Source organism: Chiloscyllium plagiosum, unplaced genomic scaffold (genome assembly GCF_037043375.1).
Source record: "Chiloscyllium plagiosum isolate Xiang-an unplaced genomic scaffold, Cpla_swu_hap1 HiC_scaffold_38, whole genome shotgun sequence".
Taxonomy (NCBI): Eukaryota; Metazoa; Chordata; class Chondrichthyes; order Orectolobiformes; family Hemiscylliidae; genus Chiloscyllium; species Chiloscyllium plagiosum.
Window position 1 is genome coordinate 28,819,038 of NW_028270176.1, and position 22,318 is coordinate 28,841,355.

At 48.5% G+C, this 22,318-nt stretch overlaps 1 protein-coding gene across 1 annotated transcript; it reads right to left on the minus strand.

The window, feature by feature from the left end:
• Window positions 1-17,694: 17,694 nt before the first annotated feature.
• Window positions 17,695-21,411, minus strand: LOC148139357 (uncharacterized). Its single transcript, XM_087980896.1, has 3 exons — window positions 21,085-21,411; window positions 19,224-19,280; window positions 17,695-19,076 (listed from the first exon to the last, which is right to left on the minus strand). Exons 1-3 carry the CDS (start codon window positions 21,194-21,196, stop codon window positions 18,880-18,882), a joined length of 366 nt encoding a protein of 121 aa, XP_087837022.1. The 5' UTR covers window positions 21,197-21,411; the 3' UTR covers window positions 17,695-18,879.
• Window positions 21,412-22,318: the final 907 nt, after the last annotated feature.

Below are 22,318 nucleotides of genomic sequence, written 5' to 3' on the forward strand. Positions count from 1 at the left end.
CCTGGGAGTGTTTGATGGGGGACAGTGTAGAGGGAGCTTTACTCTGTATCTAACCCCGAGCTGTCCCTGTCCTGGGAGTGTTTGATGGGGGGACAGTGTAGAGGGAGCTTTACTCTGTATCTAACCCCGTGCTGTCCCTGTCCTGGGAGTGTTTGATGGGGACAGTGTAGAGGGATCTTTACTTTGTATCTAACCCCGTGCTGTCCCTGTCCTGGGAGTGTTTGATGGGGGACAGTGTAGAGGGAGCTTTAATCTGTATCTAACCCAGTGCTGTCCCTGTCCTGGGAGTGTTTGATGGGGGACAGTGTAGAGGGAGCTTTACTCTGTATCTAACCCCGTGCTGTCCCTGTCCTGGGAGTGTTTGATGGGGGGACAGTGTAGAGGGAGCTTTACTCTGTATCTAACCCCGTGCTGTCCCTGTCCTGGGAGTGTTTGATGGGGGGACAGTGTAGAGGGAGCTTTACTCTGTATCTAACCCCGTGCTGTCCCTGTCCTGGGAGTGTTTGATGGGGGACAGTGTAGAGGGATCTTTACTCTGTATCTAACCCCATGCTGTCCCTGTCCTGGGAGTGTTTGATGGGGGACAGTGTAGAGGGAGCTTTACTCTGTATCTAACCCCGTGCTGTCCCTGTCCTGGGAGTGTTTGATGGGGGACAGTGTAGAGGGAGCTTTACTCTGTATCTAACCCCGTGCTGTCCCTGTCCTGGGAGTGTTTGATGGGGACAGTGTAGAGGGAGCTTTACTCTGTATCTAACCCCGTGCTGTCCCTGTCCTGGGAGTGTTTGATGGGGGACAGTGTAGAGGGAGCTTTACTCTGTATCTAACCCCGTGCTGTCCCTGTCCTGGGAGTGTTTGATGGGGGACAGTGTAGAGGGAGCTTTACTCTGTATCTAACCCCGTGCTGTCCCTGTCCTGGGAGTGTTTGATGGGGGACAGTGTAGAGGGAGCTTTACTCTGTATCTAACCCCGTGCTGTCCCTGTCCTGGGAGTGTTTGATGGGGGACAGTGTAGAGGGAGCTTTACTCTGTATCTAACCCCGTGCTGTCCCTGTCCTGGGAGTGTTTGATGGGGGACAGTGTAGAGGGAGCTTTACTCTGTATCTAACCCCGTGCTGTCCCTGTCCTGGGAGTGTTTGATGGGGACAGTGTAGAGGGAGCTTTACTCTGTATCTAACCCCGTGCTGTCCCTGTCCTGGGAGTGTTTGATGGGGGACAGTGTAGAGGGAGCTTTACTCTGTATCTAACCCCGTGCTGTCCCTGTCCTGGGAGTGTTTGATGGGGGACAGTGTAGAGGGAGCTTTACTCTGTATCTAACCCCGTGCTGTCCCTGTCCTGGGAGTGTTTGATGGGGACAGTGTAGAGGGAGCTTTACTCTGTATCTAACCCCGTGCTGTCCCTGTCCTGGGAGTGTTTGATGGGGGACAGTGTAGAGGGAGCTTTACTCTGTATCTAACCCCGTGCTGTCCCTGTCCTGGGAGTGTTTGATGGGGACAGTGTAGAGGGAGCTTTACTCTGTATCTAACCCCGTGCTGTCCCTGTCCTGGGAGTGTTTGATGGGGGACAGTGTAGAGGGAGCTTTACTCTGTATCTAACCCCGTGCTGTCCCTGTCCTGGGAGTGTTTGATGGGGACAGTGTAGAGGGAGCTTTACTCTGTATCTAACCCCGTGCTGTCCCTGTCCTGGGAGTGTTTGATGGGGACAGTGTAGAGGGAGCTTTACTCTGTATCTAACCCCGTGCTGTCCCTGTCCTGGGAGTGTTTGTACACACCGTTAGTAACAGTTCCCTGTTGGAGGATCAAGGGAACAACTCGAAAAGCAGGTGGCCTTGATGATGCGGCTTCCTTGTTCTGAGGAGCAGTGTTGCGAATAAAAACGAAATTTTCAAACTTCCTCTTTTTGTTGAATCTCAGGAGTTTGTCGGAATTACCATGGAGTCACTGGTGAGACATTCTCTGAATAACCAAACTTCCCCCACCTCCTCATCGCTGTGTTTATTACCCACTGCTCTCGGGTCACCTCCACCCAATGGCCCTGGAGCCTGTTCCATTGCTGCAATTTCCCAAAACCCACAAATGGCCAGAAATCACGCATGAACTGTCCCCCATCACCAGCACGGGGTTAGATACAGAGTAAAGCTCCCTCTACACTCTCCCTCATCAAACACTCCCAGGACAGGGACAGCACGGGGTTAGATACAGAGTAAAGCTCCCTCTACACTGTCCCCATCAAACACTCCCAGCACAGGGACAGCACGGGGTTAGATACAGAGTAAAGCTCTCTCTACACTGTCCCCCCCATCAAACACTCCCAGGACAGGGACAGCACGGGGTTAGATACAGAGTAAAGCTCCCTCTACACTGTCCCCCCCATCAAACACTCCCAGGACAGGGACAGCACGGGGTTAGATACAGAGTAAAGCTCCCTCTACACTGTCCCCCATCAAACACTCCCAGGACAGGGACAGCACGGGGTTAGATACAGAGTAAAGCTCCCTCTACACTGTCCCCCCCATCAAACACTCCCAGGACAGGGACAGCACGGGGTTAGATACAGAGTAAAGCTCTCTCTACACTCTCCTCTCCATTTTGTGGAGTGTTCATTGTAGAGGACGAGTGTTTGTGGGGACTCTCCATGAGTCCTGCCCCTTCCCCGCCCTCTTGACAGCCTTGACCTTTGTCCCCGGTCATTTCTTCCTCTTGGGGAAGTTATCCAAAATTTCCTCCCCTCGCCTTTTCGAGCCACGGCCTAGCTCCATGAGCTTTCACACCAGCAACGGGCTCGAGACTGTTTATGACACGACTCAGTGGTCTTTGCAACCGATGAACCGCATCTGGCCTCTCTCTCACACACAGTTGGTGTGTAGGAAATGCAAGTCAGCCCCGAGTGTGCACAGCAAGATCCTACATGCACAAAAGGGGCAGCTCCCCCCCTCCCCCATCCCACTCTCTTCTGAAATTTGTGACTGCCTCGTTGCGGGTTCTCCAACTCAGGGAGAATCCTCACCTTATTGATCCTTTCAAACCCTCAAAGGGTTTTTATGTTTCAATTAGATGCCTCTTTTTGACCACTCTCTCCCCATTGGACACATAGTCCTACAGCACAGAAACAGACCCTTTGGCCCAACCAGTCCATAACCCCAAAATAAATTAGTCCCACACCAGCCCGCTCCTGGCTAGTCTCCCTCCAACCCTTTCCTGCTCATGTCCTTATCCAAATGTCTTTTAAATGTTGTAACTGTCCCCACACCCCCCACTTCCTCAGGAAGCTCATTCCACACTCGAACCACCCTCTGGGTAAAAAACTTGCCTCATGTCTTTTTTTAAATCTCACTCCTCTGCCCTTAAAAATATTCCTCCCCTAGTCTTGAAATCACCCACACTAGGGAAAGGACAACTACCATTAACACTATCTATACCCATCAATAGCTTAGTTAAAAATCACACAACACCAGGTTATCGTCCAACAGGTTGAATTTGAAGCACTAACTTTCGGAGCGTTGCTCCTTCATCAGGTGGTTGTGGAGTATAGAGAGTGTGAGACACAGAATTTATAGCAAACGTTTACAGTGTGATGTAACTGAAAATATACATTTAAAAACACCTTGTTAAGTCTCTCATCTGTTAAAATGACCATGATAGTTTCACTTCTTTCATATGTAAATCACAAAACTTTGTTTAAAAGTTACATTCTCAGGTTAACTTTAACAATTGGTGTCAGCCCCAATAACGTATTGAAGGTGTTAGCCTCCCTGTATGCTGTTGTCTGTGCCATAATGTTTAGACTGATTCTAATCTAAAAAAATGAGTTAACAGAGTCTTACATGGATTCATGTAGTGTAACTCTGCAAGTACAAATTCACCCCACAAAAGTATATGTGTATGTGCATTTGGGTTTGTGTTTATGTGTGTCTGGGGTGGGAGTTTGTAAGTGTCTGAGAGAGAGTGTACGTGTGTGTGTGTATATAGGAGTGCCTGTGTATGTGTGTGTGTAGGAGTGTCTATGTGTGTACATAGTGCAATAGTGGTCACCTGTAGTGTAACATGAACCCAATGTCCCGGTTGAGTCCCTCCATATGGGTACGGAACTTAGGAGCAGGGCTCCGAAAGCTAGTGCTTTCAATTAAACCTGTTGGACTATAACCAGGTGGTGTGTGATTTTTAACTTTGTACACCCCAGTCCAACACCGGCATCTCCACATCATTCTCTGACAATAGGTGTGAAGTCTGTCTGTGTCCCACTGCTAGGTCAGACTGACAAACCCTCTGGATAGTTTTACAGAGTTTTACATGGATTCATGCAGTTTTTGAGCGAAATAAAATGTAATTCTGTAGAAACAAATTCACCCCATAGGCTGATATGTGTGCGCATTAATTTATAAACCTCTATAAGGTCGCCTCTCAACCTCTTATGCTCCAGTGAAAAATCTTCCAGTCTTTCTTTATAACTCAAACCTTCCACACTGTGGTAAATCTCTCCCGAATCCTGTCCAGGTTCATAATATCCTTTCCGTAAGTCTCTCTCTCTCATTCTAGGAATTGGCTCCTTGAATTTCTATTCCACTCCCCTCCCCTTAAAAGATGTGACTTCACCCAACTGTACCAGAGCAGTGGGAAGCAATTGAGGAGGAAGTAGCAACAGGCAGTCTGATTTGGAGATGCTGGTGTTGGACTGGGGTATACTCCTTCTAACCCTAACTCCGCAACCTCCTGATGAAGGAGCGGCGCTCTGAAAGCTAGTGCTTCCAATTAAACCGGTTAGACTATAACCTGGTGGTGTGTGATTTTTTTTAACAACAGTAAGCCTGGTCATATAAAGAGAAAGAGTGCGACCACAGTGCGAACACAGGAACATCAGAACAGAAATAGCCCCCTTCTGCCTGTTGCGCCATTCCACAAGATCATGGCTGACCCACATCCCTTCATTTCTTTGCTTAATGAATAAACGATGCATCTCCAATTTGAAATTAGCAACTGATCCAGCATCCACCGTCGTTTGTGGAAGAGAATTCCAAACATTTCCCACCCTTTGTGTAACAGTGCTTCACTAATGTCTCTCCCAGTCTGGCCCAATTTTATGGAGGCAGAGGCGGGTACTGCAGATGCTGGAGATGAGAGTCAAGATTAGAGCGGTGCTGGAAAAGCACAGCAGGTCAGGCAGCATCCGAGGAGTAGGAAAATCGACGTTTCGGGCAAAAGCACTCAATCAGGAATTACTTTATCTCTCCACCCTCTTGGCTCACTAGCCTCATTCCTGACTAAGGGCTTTTGCCCGAAACGTCAATTTCCCTTATTTTGTGGACCCTATGTTTTGGAAATAATTGATCTTGGCCTACCCTGTCTTTCTTTGTTAATATCTTGAAGAGTTCGACCAGATCACCCTTTAGCTGTCCAGATTCTAGAGAAAGCGAGGACTCTTTATCTTGCCACCACCTTGGCTCACTAGCCTCATTCCTGATGAAGGGCTTATGCCCGAAACGTTGATTCTCCTGCTCCTCGGATGCTGCCTGACTTGCTGTGCTTTTCCAGCAACACACTCTCGAGTAGATTCAAGAGAAAACAGGTCACCTTGGGACATAAAGGTTAGGATCGAAAGAAGTTTATGGCAAATACCAAGCACTCAATATGGTGTAGTCCAAGGGGAGTATGTAAAGTGGAGGAGGGGATCCTTGGAAGATAGTGAGGACTTGAGAAAGAATTGATGAGTAGGATAAAGGAAAACTCAAAGAGGTTCTTTGAATATATAGAGAGCACAAGAGGAATGAGGAAAGGAACCATTGGGGTAATCTGTGCATGCCTGATGAAGGGCTTTTGCCCGAAATGTTGATGCTCCTGCTCCTCGGATGCTACCTGACCTGCTGTGTTTTTCCAGCACCGCTCTAATCTTGACTCTAATCTCCAGCATCTGCAGTCCTCACTTCTGCCTAATGTGTGTGTGCACCCAGGAGATGCAGGCGGTGAATTAATGAAAGCTTTGTACGGTCTTCACAACAAAGGACAATGTAAGTACATACATCAGGACGGAGGACTGTGAAATATTACAATAAATTAACACAGACAGGGAGAGCGAGAAGGTACCAGAGGGTTTAGCAGGGTTAGATCCACGACTTGGAGGAGAGGTCTCCCAGACTGTCGAGAGAGGAGATATCGGGAGCCCTGGCAGTAACCTTCAATTCCATTCTGGTCAAAGAGTCACTGTTGTTAAGAAAAAAGCAAAGAAGGGGTTAACTAGGAAATGTCAGGCTGGCGTCTAACCTCACTGAGGGGAAAGTTACTGGAAAAACGTCTAAGGGACAGCATCGATCTACACTTGGGCAGTGTGGATTAATCAGGGGGCAGATTGGTAACTACTGTGTGGAAACTGCCCATCTGGCCCAACTAATCCACACTAACCCTCCAAAGAGTAACCTACCCCCCTGCATTTACCCCTGACTAATGCACCTAACACTATGGGGCAATTTAGCATGGCCAATCCACCCTAACCTGCACATCCCTGGGCACTATGGGACAATTTAGCATGGCCAATCCACCCTAACCTGCACATCCATGGGCACTATGGGACAATTTAGCATGGCCAATCCACCCTAACCTGCACATCACTGGGCACTATGGGACAATTTAGCATGGCCAATCCACCCTAACCTGCACATCCCTGGGCACTATGGGACAATTTAGCATGGCCAATCCACCCTAACCTGCACATCACTGGGCACTATGGGACAATTTAGCATGGCCAATCCACCCTAACCTGCACATCCCTGGGCACTATATGACAATTTAGTATGGCCAATCCACCCTAACCTGCACATCTTTGGACACTATGGAACAATTTAGCATGGCCAATCCACCCTAACCTACACATCCCTGGGCACTATGGGACAATTTCCCATGGCCAATCCACCCTAACCTGCACATCCCTGGGCACGATATGACAATTTAGCATGGCCAATCCACCCTAACCTGCACATCACTGGGCACTATGGGACAATTTAGCATGGCCAATTCACCCTAACCTGCACATCCCTGGGCACTATATGACAATTTAGTATGGCCAATCCACCCTAACCTGCACATCTTTGGACACTATGGAACAATTTAGCATGGCCAATCCACCCTAACCTACACATCCCTGGGCACTATGGGACAATTTAGCATAGCCAATCCACCCTAACCTGCACATCCCTGGACACTATGGGACAATTTAGCATGGCCAATCCACCCTAACCTGCACATTCCTGGACACTATGGGACAATTTAGCATGGCCAATCCACCCTAACCTGCACATCCCTGGACACTATGGGACAATTTAGCATGGCCAATCCACCCTAACCTGCACATCCCTGGACACTATGGGACAATTTAGCATGGCCAATCCACCCTAATCTGCACATCCCTGGACACTATGGGACAATTTAGCATGGCCAATCCACCCTAACCTGCAGATCCCTGGACACTATGGGACAATTTAGCATGGCCAATCCACCCTAACCTACACATCCCTGGGCACTGTATGACAATTTAGCATGGCCAATCCACCCTAATCTGCACATCCCTGGACACTATGGGACAATTTAGCTTGGCCAATCCACCCTAACCTGCACATCCCTGGACACTATGGGACAACTTAGCATGGCCAATCCACCCTAACCTACACATCCCTGGGCACTATATGACAATTTAGCATGGCCAATCCACCCTAATCTGCACATCCCTGGACACTATGGGACAATTTAGCATGGCCAATCCACCCTAACCTACACATCCCTGGGCACTATATGACAATTTAGCATGGCCAATCCACCCTAATCTGCACATCCCTGGACACTATGGGACAATTTAGCATGGCCAATCCACCCTAACCTGCACATCCCTGGACACTATGGGACAATTTAGCATGGCCAATCCACCCTAACCTACACATCCCTGGACACTATGGGACAATTTAGCATGGCCAATCCACCCTAACCTACACATCCCAGGACACTATGGGACAATTTAGCATGGCCAATCCACCCTAACCTGCACATCCCAGGACACTATGGGACAATTTAGCATGGCCAATCCACCCTAACCTACACATCCCAGGACACTATGGGACAATTTAGCATGGCCAATCCACTCTAACCTGCACATCCCTGGACACTATGGGACAATGTAGCATGGCCAATCCACCCTAACCTGCACATCCCTGGGCACTATGGGACAATTTAGCATGGCCAGTCTACCCTAACCTACACATCCCTGGATACTAAGGGACAATTTAGTATGGCCAATTCACCCTAACCTGCACATCCCTGGGCACTATGGGACAATTTAGCATGGCCAATCCACCCTAACCTACACATCCCTGGACACTAAGGGACAATTTAGTATGGCCAACCCACCCTAACCTACACATCCCTGAGCACTATGGGACAATTTAGTATGGCCAACCCACCCTAACCTGCACAACTTCAGACCGTCAGAGCAAACCCACACAGACACAGGAAGAATGTGTAAACTCCACACAGACAGTCGCCCAATGTCCTGTGCCACCCCAAATTAATGAGGCCTCTCATCCAGGCTACTAAAGGATTGAAAGATACTCTGGTACCTTCTCTCTCTCTGTCTCTCTGTCCATGTTAATATTTCACAGTCCTCCATCCTGATATGTATGTCCACATCGTCCTTTCGTTGTGAAGACCGTACAAAGTGTTCATTAATTTGTTGAGGGACAGACATGTTTGACAAATTTTATTGAGTTCCTTGAGAAGGTTGTCAAGAATGTTGTTGAGGGTAATGCATATGATGCAGTTCATCAGGACGTTAACAGGGCTTTTGGTGAGGAATCCATGGCAGACTGGACAAGAAAGTAAGCAGCTGAAAATGTGTTGCTGGAAAAGCGCAGCAGGTCAGGCAGCATCCAGGGAACAGGAGAATCGACGTTTCGGGCATAAGCCCTTCTTCAGGAATTATGCCCGAAACGTCGATTCTCCTGCTCCCTGGATGCTGCCTGACCTGCTGCGCTTTTCCAGCAACACATTTTCAGCTCTGATCTCCAGCATCTGCAGACCTCACTTTCTCCTCCAAGAAAGTAAGAACCCAGGGATTCAAGGGGAAATGGCACATACAATCCAAAATTGGCCGAGAGGCAGGAAGCAGAGGGTAACGGTAGAGAGTTGTTTCTGGGGACTGGAAGATTGTTTCCAAGGGTATTGCAGGGCTTGGTTCTGGGGCCCTTTGCTGTTTCTGGAGTTTGTTAATGAGCTGGAATCAAATGGATGTTGTGAAACGTGAAAGGGTTCAGAAAACATTTACAAGGATGTTGCCAGGGTCGGAGGGTTTGGAGCTACAGGGAGAGGCTGAACAGGCTGGGACTGTTTTCCCTGGAGCGTCGGAGGCTGAGGTTTATAAAATCATGAGGGGCATGGATAGGGTCAATAGAGAAAGCCTTTTCTCTGGGGTGGGGGAGTCCAGAACAAGAGGGCATAGGTATAGGGTGAGAGGGGAAAGATATAAAAGGGACATAAAGGACACGCAGAGGGTGGTGCGTGTATGGAATGAGCTGCCAGAGGGTGTGGTGGAGGCTGGTACAATCACAGCATTTAAAAGGCATCTAGATGGGTATATGAATAGGAAGGGATTGGAGGGATATGGGCCAAGTGCTGGCAAATGGGACTAGATTAGGTTCGGAGATCTGGTCAACATGAACGGGTTGGGCTGAAGGGTCTGATACCGTGCTATGCATCTCTGTGACTCTATAAATGTAGGGAGGATATGATTAAGAGGCATGTGGATGACACACAAACTGGTGGGTGGCAAATATCGAGAAGGTCAACTTCAAAGTGCAGGAGGATTTCAACACACCTGCTGGGCAGAGCAGAGGCAAATGGAATTCAACCCAGAAAAGTGGGAGCTAGTGCACTTGAGTAGAGCTTAACAAGGCAAGAGATTACACAATGAATGGTAAAACCCTGGAAAGTACTGGAAATCACAGGGAACTTGCTGTGCGTTTCTGTAGATTATTGGAGGTGGAAGGACAGGTGAATAAAGTGGTTAATGAGGCTTATGGGTTACTCGCCTTTATTAGTTGAGACAGAGAATACAAGAGCAGGGAGATTCTGCATAAAACACTAGCGAGGTTATGTCTGGAGTACTGCAGGCAGTGTGCTCACCATCTTTTTAAGGAAAGGAGATGCAGAGATTTACCAGGATGCTGCTTGGGCTGGATGATCTGATGAAAGCATAGATAAGCTTTCCTTCAAGCAGTGATGGTTGAGAGGGGAACCTGACAGATGTGTATAAGATTGTGAGAGGCACTTTGTCCATGAGCAGACAGATCTATAACCGGGGAGGGGGCATAGACTCAAGGAAAGAGATTAAAGTCAGGGTGGAGTGCTGAGGAGATTTTTTATCCCCCCCCCAGTCAGAGGGTGGTGAGTCTCAAAAGATGGTTGTGTCATAAACTCTTAACATTAAGGCAGCATGCCGTAGTTGTGAGTACAGTCGCCGAGCTAGGAAGTTGATTTGCGGATGTTTCGCCCCGTCGAGGTGACATCTTCAGTGCTTCGGAGCTTCCTGTGAAGCGAGGCTGTGCTGTATCCTCTGGAAATTATTTGGTTCCAATCCCACAGCTTCCAGTTGCCGGTTCTGGTAGTTTGTTGTAGTTGTGGGTATATTGAATCTCGGTCAGTGTGTTTATGGATGAAGCTCATGGATGAGTGCCATGCTGCTGGAAATTCTCTGGCTGTCCTCTGTTTAGCCTGTCCTATGGTCGTTGCCAGTCGAATTTGTAGTCTTTGTCATCTGTATGTATGGCCACTATGGACAGCGTTTAGTGGCTAGTTGGTGTTTGTGGATGCGGATTGCTACTTGTTTGCCTACTTGTCCTATATAGTAAAGCAGCACTTGGATATTCTCCACTCCCGGCACCTTCCCCTGCAACCGCAAGAAATGCAAAACTTGCGCCCACACCTCCCCCCTTACTCCCCTCCAAGGCCCCAAGGGACACTTCCATATCCGCCACAAATTCACCTGCACCTCCACACACATCACCTATTGCATCCGCTGCACCCGATGTGGCCTCCTCTATATTGGGGAGACAGTCCGCCTACTTGCGGAGCGTTTCAGAGAACACCTCTGGTACACCCGGACCAACCAACCCAACCACCCCGTGGCTCAACACTTCAACTCCCCCTCCCACTCCACCAAGGACATGCAGGTCCTTGGACTCCTCCATCGCCCGACCATAGCAACACAACGGTTGGAGGAAGAACGCCTCATCTTCCGCCTAGGAACCCTCCAACCACAAGGGATGAACTCAGATTTCTCCAGTTTCCTCATTTCCCCTTCCCCCACCTTGTCTCAGTCAAATCCATCGAAATCAGCACCGCCTTCCTAACCTGCAATCTTCTTCTTGACCTCTCCGCCCCCACCCCACTCCGGCCTATCATCCTCACCTTGACCTCCCTCCACCTATTGCAATTCCAACGCCCCTCCCCCAAGTCCCTCCTCCCTACCTTTTATCTTAGTCTGTTGGACACACTTTCCTCATTCCTGAAGAAGGGATTATGCCCGAAACGTCGATTCTCCTGTTCCTTGGATGCTGCCTGACCTGCTGCACTTTTCCAGCAACACATTTTCAGCACTTGGATATTCCACTTGTATTGCACCAGCTTCCAGTGCTCTGGAATATGGGATTAGTGTAGTCAGGTCATAGAGATGTACAGCATGGAAACAGACCCTTCAGTCCAACCCGTCCATGCTGACCAGATATCCCAACCCAACCTAGTCCCACCTGCCAGCATCTGGCCCATATCCCTCCAAACCCTTCCTATTCATATACCCATCCAAATGCCTCTTAAATATTGCAATTGTACCAGCCTACACCTCTTCCTCTGGCAGCTCATTCCATACACGTACCACCCTCTGGGTGAAAATGTTGCCCCTTAGGTCTCTTTTATGTCTTTCCCCTCTCACCCTAAACCTATGCCCTCTAGTTCTGGACTACCGGTGATAAGGCAACGGGCTGAAATTCTGCGGTGTGACCATCTACAAATGTAATCTTCCTTGTGTAAGGGGGATGAAAAGACAACACATTGCTCCATGTGTAATCTCACTAATGTCGATCTAGATTCTACATGACCTCACCATCATCGACAGTGTCTGTTCAGTTTCGGTAGTTCTGCCTTTTCGGTTTCTAAAGCCTCAAGTTTCATTTATGTATGTCAGATTTCCATTCAGTAACAGTTGCAAGCTCTTGAATTTTCCATCTCTCTGTTTGATGAGATTTTTTTTTTAATATTCCCTACAGTGTGGAAACAGTCCCTTCAGCCCAACCAGTCCACACTGACCCTCCAAAGAGTAACCCACCCAGACCCATTTCACTCTAAGCAATGCACCTAAAACTATAGGCAATTTCCCATGGCCATTTCACCCTAACCTGCACATCTTTGGACTGTGGGAGGAAACCAGAGCACCCGGAGGAAACCCACGCAGACACGGGGAGAATGTGCAAACTCCACACAGTCGCCCGAGGCTGGAATCAAACCACTGCTGCTGTTTGGTTAAGTTACATTATGTCTGCCAGGTATCCTTCATTCCTTTAGTCAATTGGAATGAAAACTGAACACTTAACTTGCTCTCAGAACTAATTAAATATCTGCTTCCCAGTGCTGTGTTGGCTGAATCCTTTTACCACAACCTGCTACGTAGCCTTAGCATTTACAAAACATGGGGAACTGGAATATAAGAACAGTAGGAGGCCATTCAGCCCCTCAAGTCTGCTTCAGGATTTGGGTTGATCTTTTTTGAATTGAATGATCCATTGTCAACAATACAGTGAAGAGCCGCATATCCCTAACGTGTTCAGCTAACAAAACTCTACCAATCGCGTCAATTGTGATGATTGATTCAGCGTCAGATGCCAGTTGAAGGGGAGACTTCTGTCTTTTCCCAGCCTATCTGTCTTGAAACAATTCTAATTTCTCTTCTGAAAGATCTGACTCAAATTGTTAGCCTCAGGCCCAGACCTTCCATGCATGGTGCTCAGAACCCAGCATCTGAACGAATCAACCCTTCCACCAATTTTCTTTTATTCAGTTATGCGACAAAGGCTGGGCCCAGTATTTGCCGCCCTCTGTCCCTAGTTGCCCCCCCTTGAGAAGGTGGGGGTGAGCTGCCTTCTTGAACCGCTGCAGTCCATGTGCTGTGGGTAGACCCACAATGCCCCTGAGGGAGGGAATTCCAGGTTTTCTGACCCAGCCAAACTGAAGGAACGGCGATGTATTTCCAAGTTAGGATGGGAAAGGGCTCAGAGGGGAACTTGAAGGGGTGGTGGTGTTCCTATGTATCTGCTGCCCTTATTCTTTCATGATTTGGAGATGCCGGTGTTGGACTGGGGTGTACAAAGTTAGAAATCACACAACACGAGGTTATAGTCCAACAGGTTTAATTGGAAGCACTAGCTTTTGGCGTGCTGTTCCTTCAGCAGGTGATTTGTGGGCGGCACGGTGGCACAGTGGCACGGTGGCACGGTGGCACAGTGGCACAGTGGTTAGCACTGCTGCCTCACAGCGCTAGAGACCCACGTTCAATTCCCGCCTCAGGCGACTGTCTGTGTGGAGTTTGCACATTCTCCCCGTGTCTGTGTGGGTTTCCTCCGGGTGCTCCGGTTTCCTCCCACAGTCCAAAGATGTGCAGGTCAGGTGAATTGGCCATTTTAGGTAAAGGGGTAAATGTAGGGGAATGGGTGAGTTGCGCTTCGGCGGGTCGGTGTGGACCTGTTGGGCCGAAGGGCCTGTTTCCACACTGTAAGTAATCTAATCTAAAAAAAATGCGATGAAGGAACAGCAGTCCAAAAGCTAGTACTTCCAAATGAGCGTGTTGGATTATAACCTGGTGTTGTGTGATTTCTAACTTTTCCTTTCAGGCTGACATCCTGACCAGAACTCAGAGGTTGGGTGGGGCTCAAATTGCATTGATTGCCAGGATTCTCCACCCACAAACAGTGGGGAAACTTGAACCCAGAATATATTGAAGAGGAGAGGTCGAGAAATCTCTGCGGAGGGAGAATCTGAAACAGCCCGGGGGGGAAGAGAGCTAACAACAACAATGAACTGAGTGTGTATATAGCACTTGTGAATGTAATAAAACACTGCAGCACTCCAATGGGAGCAATTATCAAACAAAACTTGACAGCAGGCCAGCCAGGGTAATGACGGGACAAACAAACAAACAAAAGCTCATTCAAGGCTCTGGAAAGCAGAGGGTGAGAATGAGAGGAGAAGGAGGAGGAGGAGGGAGATGTAGGTGGAAATTCCAGAGATAAGGCCAGGGCTGTCAGTGGTGAGGGCTGGGAATCAGGAATGCTAATGGACAGCCCAGAAACGGAGCGTCGACGAGTAATCAGAGGCAAGAAGGTGGAGTGGAGGAGGTAACACAGGTTGTGGGGGTTGTTATGGAGATGTTTAAAACTAATGAAACTTTTATGCAGAGGCTTTGCTCAGGTGAGTTTGAGTGGGGCTAGTGAGCTCAGAAATGAACCGAGGCTTGGTGAATGCTAGGAGATAGCGAGCAGAGTACTGAATGGGTTTATGTTTACAGGAGGTTGGGCAACAGTGTGTCAAGTAAGCTGAGAGAGGACGGAACAAAGACTTGGGTAAGTTTCCAGTTGGGTTCAAGCTGAGCAGATCAGAGCAAGTTGATGCCCTGGTGATTTTAATAGTGAACTGGGTATGTGGTCATAAACTCATCACTGTGCCAATGAAGACACGAAAGTGGGCTGGAGTTTAGCTCAGTCAGACAGCAGAAGGGAAGATCTCTGGTGGAGAGCTAGCATGATCATTGAGGGCAACATAGCTCAGTCCCTGCTCTACCAAAACCCCTATATCTGAGGAGCTTTAACAGTGTGGCTGACATTCAGAGGCAATCAGGCGGAACAGTGGTTAGCACTGTCGCCTCACAGTGCCAGGGTTCGATTCCATCCTTGGGCGACTGTCTGTGTGGTGTTCACACATTCTCCCCTGCGTAGATTTCCTCCCACAGGTTAGGGTGAATTGACGTGCTAAATAGTCCAGAGTGTTCAGGTATGTGTAGGTTAGGTGAGTTAGTCAGGGGGATAAATGTAGAAGTAATATGGAATGGGTCTGGGTGGGTTACTCTTCAGAGGGTTGGTGTGGACTTGTTGGGCCGAATGGCCAGTTTCCACACTGTCAGGATTCTATTCTATTACAGCTGGAGTGTGAAGTTAATCAGATAAAGGAGCAAAATTAGGCCATTCAATCATGGCTGATATGCTCCTCACCCCCCATTTTCCTGCCTTCTCTCCATATCCCTCCAACCCATTACCAATTAAACATCTGCCTAACTCCCCCTCAAATGTACTCACTGTCCCAGCATCCACTGCACTTTGGGGGAGCCAATTCCATAGATTCACAACCCTTTGGGAGAAGTAGTGTCTCCTCAATTCTGTTCTAAATTTGCTCCCCCCCTTACCCTGAGATATGACCTCTCGTCCCAGAATACCCCACAAGGGGAAGCATCTGCTCCACATCTATTTGACCCACACCTTTTATCATCTTGAAAACCTCAATTTGATCTCTCCTCATACCTCTCAATTCCAGAGGCTCATGGAGAGAGCGAAGAGAGGAGGGATAATAGAGGAGGGATGAGGATGATGGGATGAGGTCGGGCTGGGGGGCACGTTAAGGGGAAGAGAGTGGCTTCGTCATTATGTCATTGGACGAGTATTCCATGCACTGAAGACATGGATTCCCATTCCAGCTGCTGGAACGAACAAATCAGCAATTTCACAATCGTCTCAGTCACGATGACCACTAAAACTATTCACTGATTGTTCTGGAAACTTGGCCCTTCCTAAATGGTGTTGACAAACTGGACATCTGCCACCGTTCCCCGATCTGGTCTGTATATGAATCCAGATCCACAGTCAGTCAATGTGGCTGACTCTTAACCGCGCGCTGAAATGGCGAGGCCAGCCACTCAGTTCAAAGACAACAAATGCTAGTCTTGCCGGTGACACTAATGAAGAATAAAGCTTGACAGAAAGAAACTTTGATGACGCGGCAGCACAGACTCCTGCCCGGAACTCGTCTGCTCCATCGGCTTTCATTTTTCTTCTTTCTCTGCTTTTTCTTTTAAAAACTTCTAACCTTCCATCTTCTGTGGAAGCTCGGACGGTTTCAAGGTGTCCGGTCTATCTGATGCTCGGACGGTTTCAAGGTGTCCGGTCTATCTGATGCTCGGACGGTTTCAAGGTGTCCGGTCTATCTGATGCTCGGACGGTTTCAAGGTGTCCGGTCTATCTGATGCTCGGACGGTTTCAAGGTGTCCGGTCTATCTGATGCTCGGACGGTTTCAAGGTGTCCGGTCTATCTGATGCTCGGACGGTTTCAAGGTGTCCGGTCTATCTGATGCTCGGACGGTTTCAAGGTGTCCGGTCTATCTGATGCAGGCTTTTTCCTGGTGGCAGTGGAGGAGCGAGGGGGACGTTTGTGCCCCCGGTAGCGGAGGCTGGTGGAGGGAGGCGAGAGTATGTCCTGCTGGTAGAGGAGAATAAAAGCGAGTTGGAGGCCAGTGCACGATTCTGCAGCCTCAGCGGCGACTGTATCGCCAAGGCCAGTCCAACCAACGATCATGGCGGTGGCGTGGTCAGTAAAGGCAAGATGGCGATGGAGAGTGTGGCAAAAGGACTCAAGGTTGGCCAACTGCTTCTTGCCTGTGTTGGTATCTGCATCAGGGTAGAAAGGTCTAAATCCAGGCCCATAGTCAAGCACTTAAGAAGGATTGTAACGTTGAACTTTTAACTTATTTCATCATTTTCTACTTTATACCGAAGATTTGGTACCTAGATACCTCTGCGCCTGTGAGGGTGCTGGGAATGATGACTTTGTACACTTTTCACTGTACTCCTGTACCTGTCTTGATGGCCAGTTGCACTTCCTGAAGGTAGAGTTTCGCTGCCCTCTGATGGTCATATTGCAGTACTGCCCTGTCTTTTTTCTGCTCTGGTGAGCTCCACTGTTCAAAAAGCAATCCGTTGAACATATGAGATAGTGGCTCAGAGCCACAGGAGCAGCCTAACCTTATTAATTTTCAACCAAGAAAGAGAGAACTTCATGTCTCCCTAGCAGGAAATCAGGATCTATCCTGCCAAGCTCCTCCCCCCAAGAATCCACAGCATTTTAATAAGATTACTTCACATTCCTCTGAACTCCAATGGGTCTCGGCTTTAGCTGTGCAAGCTTTCCCCAAAAGGTAAAACTCTCATGTCAGGAATGAGCCTGGAGAAGCTGCTTTGAGCTGCTTCTAAAGCAAGTATATCGTTTCTGAAGTAAGGTGATTAAACTGTACTCGGTACTTCACTGGGAGGAGTCCAGTCTCACTAAGACCCTGTTACAGATGCAGCAAGAATTCACGGATGCTCCATCCCATTTGCAATAACTGCCAATATCTGTGCTCATCGTAATCCCGTAGAAAAACATTTCAGCCCATCCCTTCCTCACATTGTTACTTCTTTTTGAGAATGTTGCCAATGCTCTTTAGAAGTTAGTACAGAGTCCAACGCAGATCTGAACTTATCTTGAGGCAGGAATTAAATCTCAAGGCAGCTTCAATTTGTTCCCAAAGCAAGCACTGAGAGGGGGAGAGTGATATCACGAGAAAGAGAGAGAGAGACAGCACAGCCAGTAGTAAATAATTCATTTCATTTCCAAAATATCCTTACAGTGTTGTATAGAAAGCACCTAATACACATTTGAATTGTTCAAGTCTACACACAGTTTCAAAGGTTAGAGAACAATGGCTGTTCCAGATGGTACAAAGCGTGTTATCATTCCACCAGAGTGTGGTGAAACCTGGAGAAATCCTGCAACAATGTTCAGGGAAAACCTCTGGATAAAAGGTTAATGCCAGCTGATTGACCAAACTGGAATCTCACGTGGAACAGTCAGCTGAATGGATTGATTGGCACACGGTCAGCGAGGAAGGTCTTGTCAAAGTCCAGCTTGCAGCTGTGCTACAAGGGCTACCATCCAATGCAGAAGCTGCCTCTGTCGTACTCTCTTAAACAGGCAAAGTGAAAGAGGTTGATGGGTCAGAAACACATCACTGCCCCTCCAAACATTCCGCCAGAAAGGACCTTAAACCATCCTCAGGATGACCAACCACCTGACAGGCAATTAGATTTTGTTTTGAAGTAGAGAAACTCTTACAACTTCCAGTGTCAGCCATCTTGCACAATTAGAGAGTGAGTATGAGGGGATACTGTCAGTCAGTAAGAAGGGAGCACTACACTGTCAGAGGGGCTGGAAGTTGGAGTCTTCAGACTGTCAGAGGGTTGGTACTGAGGGAACCTATACTTTCACAGGGTCAGTATGGAGGGACTGCCATGCGGTAGGAGGCACAGGACTGAGGGACCGCTGCACTCTCAGACCGTTGTTACTGAGTGGTGAGGGTGCAGCATTGCCAGAGTCATTATTGAGGGAACAATGTACTCTAGGGGGTGTTTTATTTCACATGAAACAAAGGACTGCTGCACTGTCTGCCTCTCGCGTGAATGTAAAAAATCCAATGCCCATGATTTGGAACAAGTATTGGATGCAGTTCTCTCCAGTGGCCTGTGGAAAATATTCAGCTAACTTCAATGACAGCAGTTTCCTGGGAACTAACTGTGTGCAAGTTGGCTACCATGTATCCCCCATTACAAATTTTGATTTAAAAGTCCCCACACTGGGCATGAAATCACTTTGGTAAGAAGTGAGGTCCTGAAAGACATGGAGGAGGAAGAGTAAGACCTTTCCTCAATGTTCACATCCCTCAAAAAGGTTTTCAGACCAGGCCCTCCTGTCAGGACTTCATTTGTCCATTCGAAGGCTGTAGTCTCTCAGATTTCAGCTACATGAAGGGAAGGAAGGAGTCCCGTCACCAGGAGGAGCAGCATGTTGTACTGTGGACTGACGCTCCTGTTGCAGAACTGCCCACAGCAGCAGTTGATCTCATCCATAGACGAAATGGGAACCCCACAAGCCTCCAAACTCGCACAGCCTCGAAATGGAAAACGGCCTTCAACATTTTGCTCGTCTGAAAGATCAACAGACTGTCAGGGCTGCAAATTAGGACAAGGCCTTGCTGTGAAGGCTATCAATAAATTCTACACTTTGTCACAACCAAAACGATGGAGGGCTGTCACTGAAAACAAAACGCAGCAATGAGCTTCAGATAACATACCTGGATATTGTGTTGTTGACTTATTGTGGATTCGATCCAAAAGCATGATGGAAAACCCTTAAAAATGAGAAAGGATGAGGAAAACATTAATCTGAGCAGACACGGAGGTTTCTTCACACAAAGGGACAGAAAAATCTGTATTTCTCTCCCGATAACATCACTGAGACAGACGTCAACTGAGAAGTTCAAAGACGAGGTGGACAAATTTTGTTGGGTGAAGAAGTTAAGTGTTAGGAAGCCAATGGTAGATGAAGGTCAGGTGCAGGTCAGGCTTAACTGGCTGAATAGCCTCCTCTTTTGTCCGAGTAACAGGCACAAGGGGCTGACTGGCCTCCTGCTGTTCCTGTGGAAGAGGCTTCAGGAGGGGGCTGTGAGCATTTTATATTATGCAAAAAGATGACAAGTGAGGTCAGAGAGATAGGGAGGGGGTGTAGGGGCTGGAGGGGGTTACAGAGATAGGGAGGGGGTGTAGGGGCTGGAGGGGGTTACAGAGATAGGGAGGGGGTGTAGGGGCTGGAGGGGGTTACAGAGATAGGGAGGGGGTGTAGGGGCTGGAGGGGGTTACAGAGATAGGGAGGGGGTGTAGGGGCTGGAGGGGGTTACAGAGATAGGGAGGGGGTGTAGGGGCTGGAGGGGGTTACAGATATAGGGAGGGGGTGTAGGGGCTGGATGAGGTTACAGAGATAGGGAGGGGGTGTAGGGTCTGGAGGGGGTTACAGAGATAGGGAGGGGGTGTAGGGGCTGGATGGGGTTACAGAGATAGGGAGGGGGTGTAGGGTCTGGAGGGGGTTACAGAGATAGGGAGGGTGTGTAGGGGCTGGAGGGGGGGTTACAGAGATAGGGAGGGGGTGTAGGGGCTGGATGGGGTTACAGAGATAGGGAGGGGGTGTAGGGGCTGGAGGGGGTTACAGAGATAGGGAGGGGGTGTAGGGGCTGGATGGGGTTACAGAGATAGGGAGGGTGTGTAGGGGCTGGAGGGGGGGTTACAGAGATAGGGAGGGGGTTACAGAGATAGGGAGAGGGTGTGGGGTGGGAGGAGGTTACACAGATAGGGAGAGGGTGTGGGGGGAGGAGGTTACACAGATAGGGAGGGGTGTAGGTGCTCGAGATGGTTACAGAGATAGGGAGGGGGTGTAGGCGCTGGAGGGGGTTACAGAGATAGGGAGGGGGTGTAGGGGCTGGAGGGGGTTACAGAGATAGGAAGGGGGTTACAGAGATAGGGAGGGGGTATAGGGGCTGGAGGGGGTTACAGAGATAGGGAGGGGGTGTGGGGGCTGGAGACTGGCTTGGTTTGCTCACCTAATTTTTGATGCTAAGTGATGCCAAGAGGAATTCCTGCATTGGCTGAGGTTACCATCAAGGATTCACCCTCTCAATGTCTTCCCTCATCCGAGGCGTCAGGACCCTCAGGTTAACCATTAGTCCTCTCTTTCTCTCTCTCTCTCTCTCTCTCTCTCTCTCTCTAATGAGAGAGCAGTCCTTTGGCATTATGGTGATTTTTTAGGGTTCCGGGAGGTGGCAGAGTAGGCTAGGGTGATACGAAGGATGGTTGGGGAAGCAACATGTTCCAGAGATAGGGAGCATTCTCGGGGCTGGTGGGAATTACAGAGATGGGGAGGACTTTAGGATATGGTGGAGGTTCCAAAGAAAGGGAATGTTATGAGTCCGGTCGTAAGTTAGAGATAGAGAAAGTTGCATGGGCTGGAGGAGAACACAGAGATAGGGAGGGTTGCTTAATGGGAATATTTGCATTATTCTTGGGAGAGTGTGAACTTGTACAACACAGTATTGAAGCAATTGCAAGTTTGCTGGGAAAAAAAGGAAATTTTGTGAATAGTAATGAGTTTTGGAGAGTACTTACGATCAAATGATCCTTTGAAGTAACCCGTGGCACAGAAGTTCTGATTAGAAGTGCATTCAATTTTCTCAAAGTCACGATTGCAACCGGCTTCAGTACATCCATAGCACTCCATGCCGTTTTTACTCTCTGTTATTAATCAGTCCGGTATCAATGTTCAGTTACACAGTTCCATTCAACATCAAAAGAAATATTTAACAGCTCTACAGCAACTATTGCAACCTCAGAACATTCCAAAGCTGCTTCCAGCGGCACAAGTCAGAGAGAGTCAATATTTCAAAGAGTGGTCACAGTTGTAATGCAAACACAACAGACCTAAGTAGTAACACACTGACAGTGCAACACAGCCTCTATAATGACTGTCCAACAGTCTGACTGTACAGGGCACCCTCAGTACTGGCTCTTCAACAGTACAGTGGGACTTCAAGAGTGATACACTGTCAGCACAGCACTCCCTCATTAATGTCTCTCCAATGATGAAACACTCCTTGAACACTGACCCTCCCTCAGTACTGACCACCCAATAATGCAGCAATCAGTCCCAATGGTATATAGTTTCCTCAGCACTGACCCTCCGACAGTGCGGCACTCCCTCAGCACTGACCCTCCGACAGTGCGGCACTCCCTCAGCACTGACCCTCCGACAGTGCGGCACTCCCTCAGCACTGACCCTCCGACAGTGCGGCACTCCCTCAGCACTGACTCTCCGACAGTGCGGCGCTCCCTCAGCACTGACCCTCTAACAGGACGGCGCTCCCTCAGCATTGACCCTCACATGTTTTAATGCTCTCCTGATTCTGAGTGCAGTACTTTCTTATTTCTGACTCACAAACAGTGGGAGCAAGGTGGCCCTCTCTGTAAATGAATGAATTTTTCCCAATCAGCAACTCTGCAATGAACGTTGTGCCAAGATGTTGTTAACCAAAATGTGTGGTAGCAGGGTCACAATCTGTTCTAGTGGTATTACTTCATTCCAGAAGGGATATTTTGCATTGAAGACAGTTTGGACAACATCTAAACATGAGAATTAAGAGCAAGAGTAGGCCCTATTGACTCATCATGTCCAATCCATCATTGAACAGAATCATGGGTGACCTGCTCCTCTAACTCCATTTTTCCACACCATCCTCACATCTTTGGGCTCGTAGAAATTCATCGAGCTCAATCTTGAACATGATCAAGAACTGAACTTCCATAACTCTCTGGGCAGAGAATTCCAATGATTGGCGTGTCCAGT

Coding starts and splice junctions, on each gene's coding strand:
- LOC148139357 (XM_087980896.1), bottom strand. CDS start 21,196: ATGGAGTGCTATGGATGTACTGAAGCCGGTTGCAATCGTGACTTTGAG. Junction 19,281..21,084: donor CTTCAAAGGATCATTTGATC/GTAAGTACTCTC, acceptor CTCATTTTTAAG/GGTTTTCCATCATGCTTTTG. Junction 19,077..19,223: donor GTCAACAACACAATATCCAG/GTATGTTATCTG, acceptor TTGATCTTTCAG/ACGAGCAAAATGTTGAAGGC.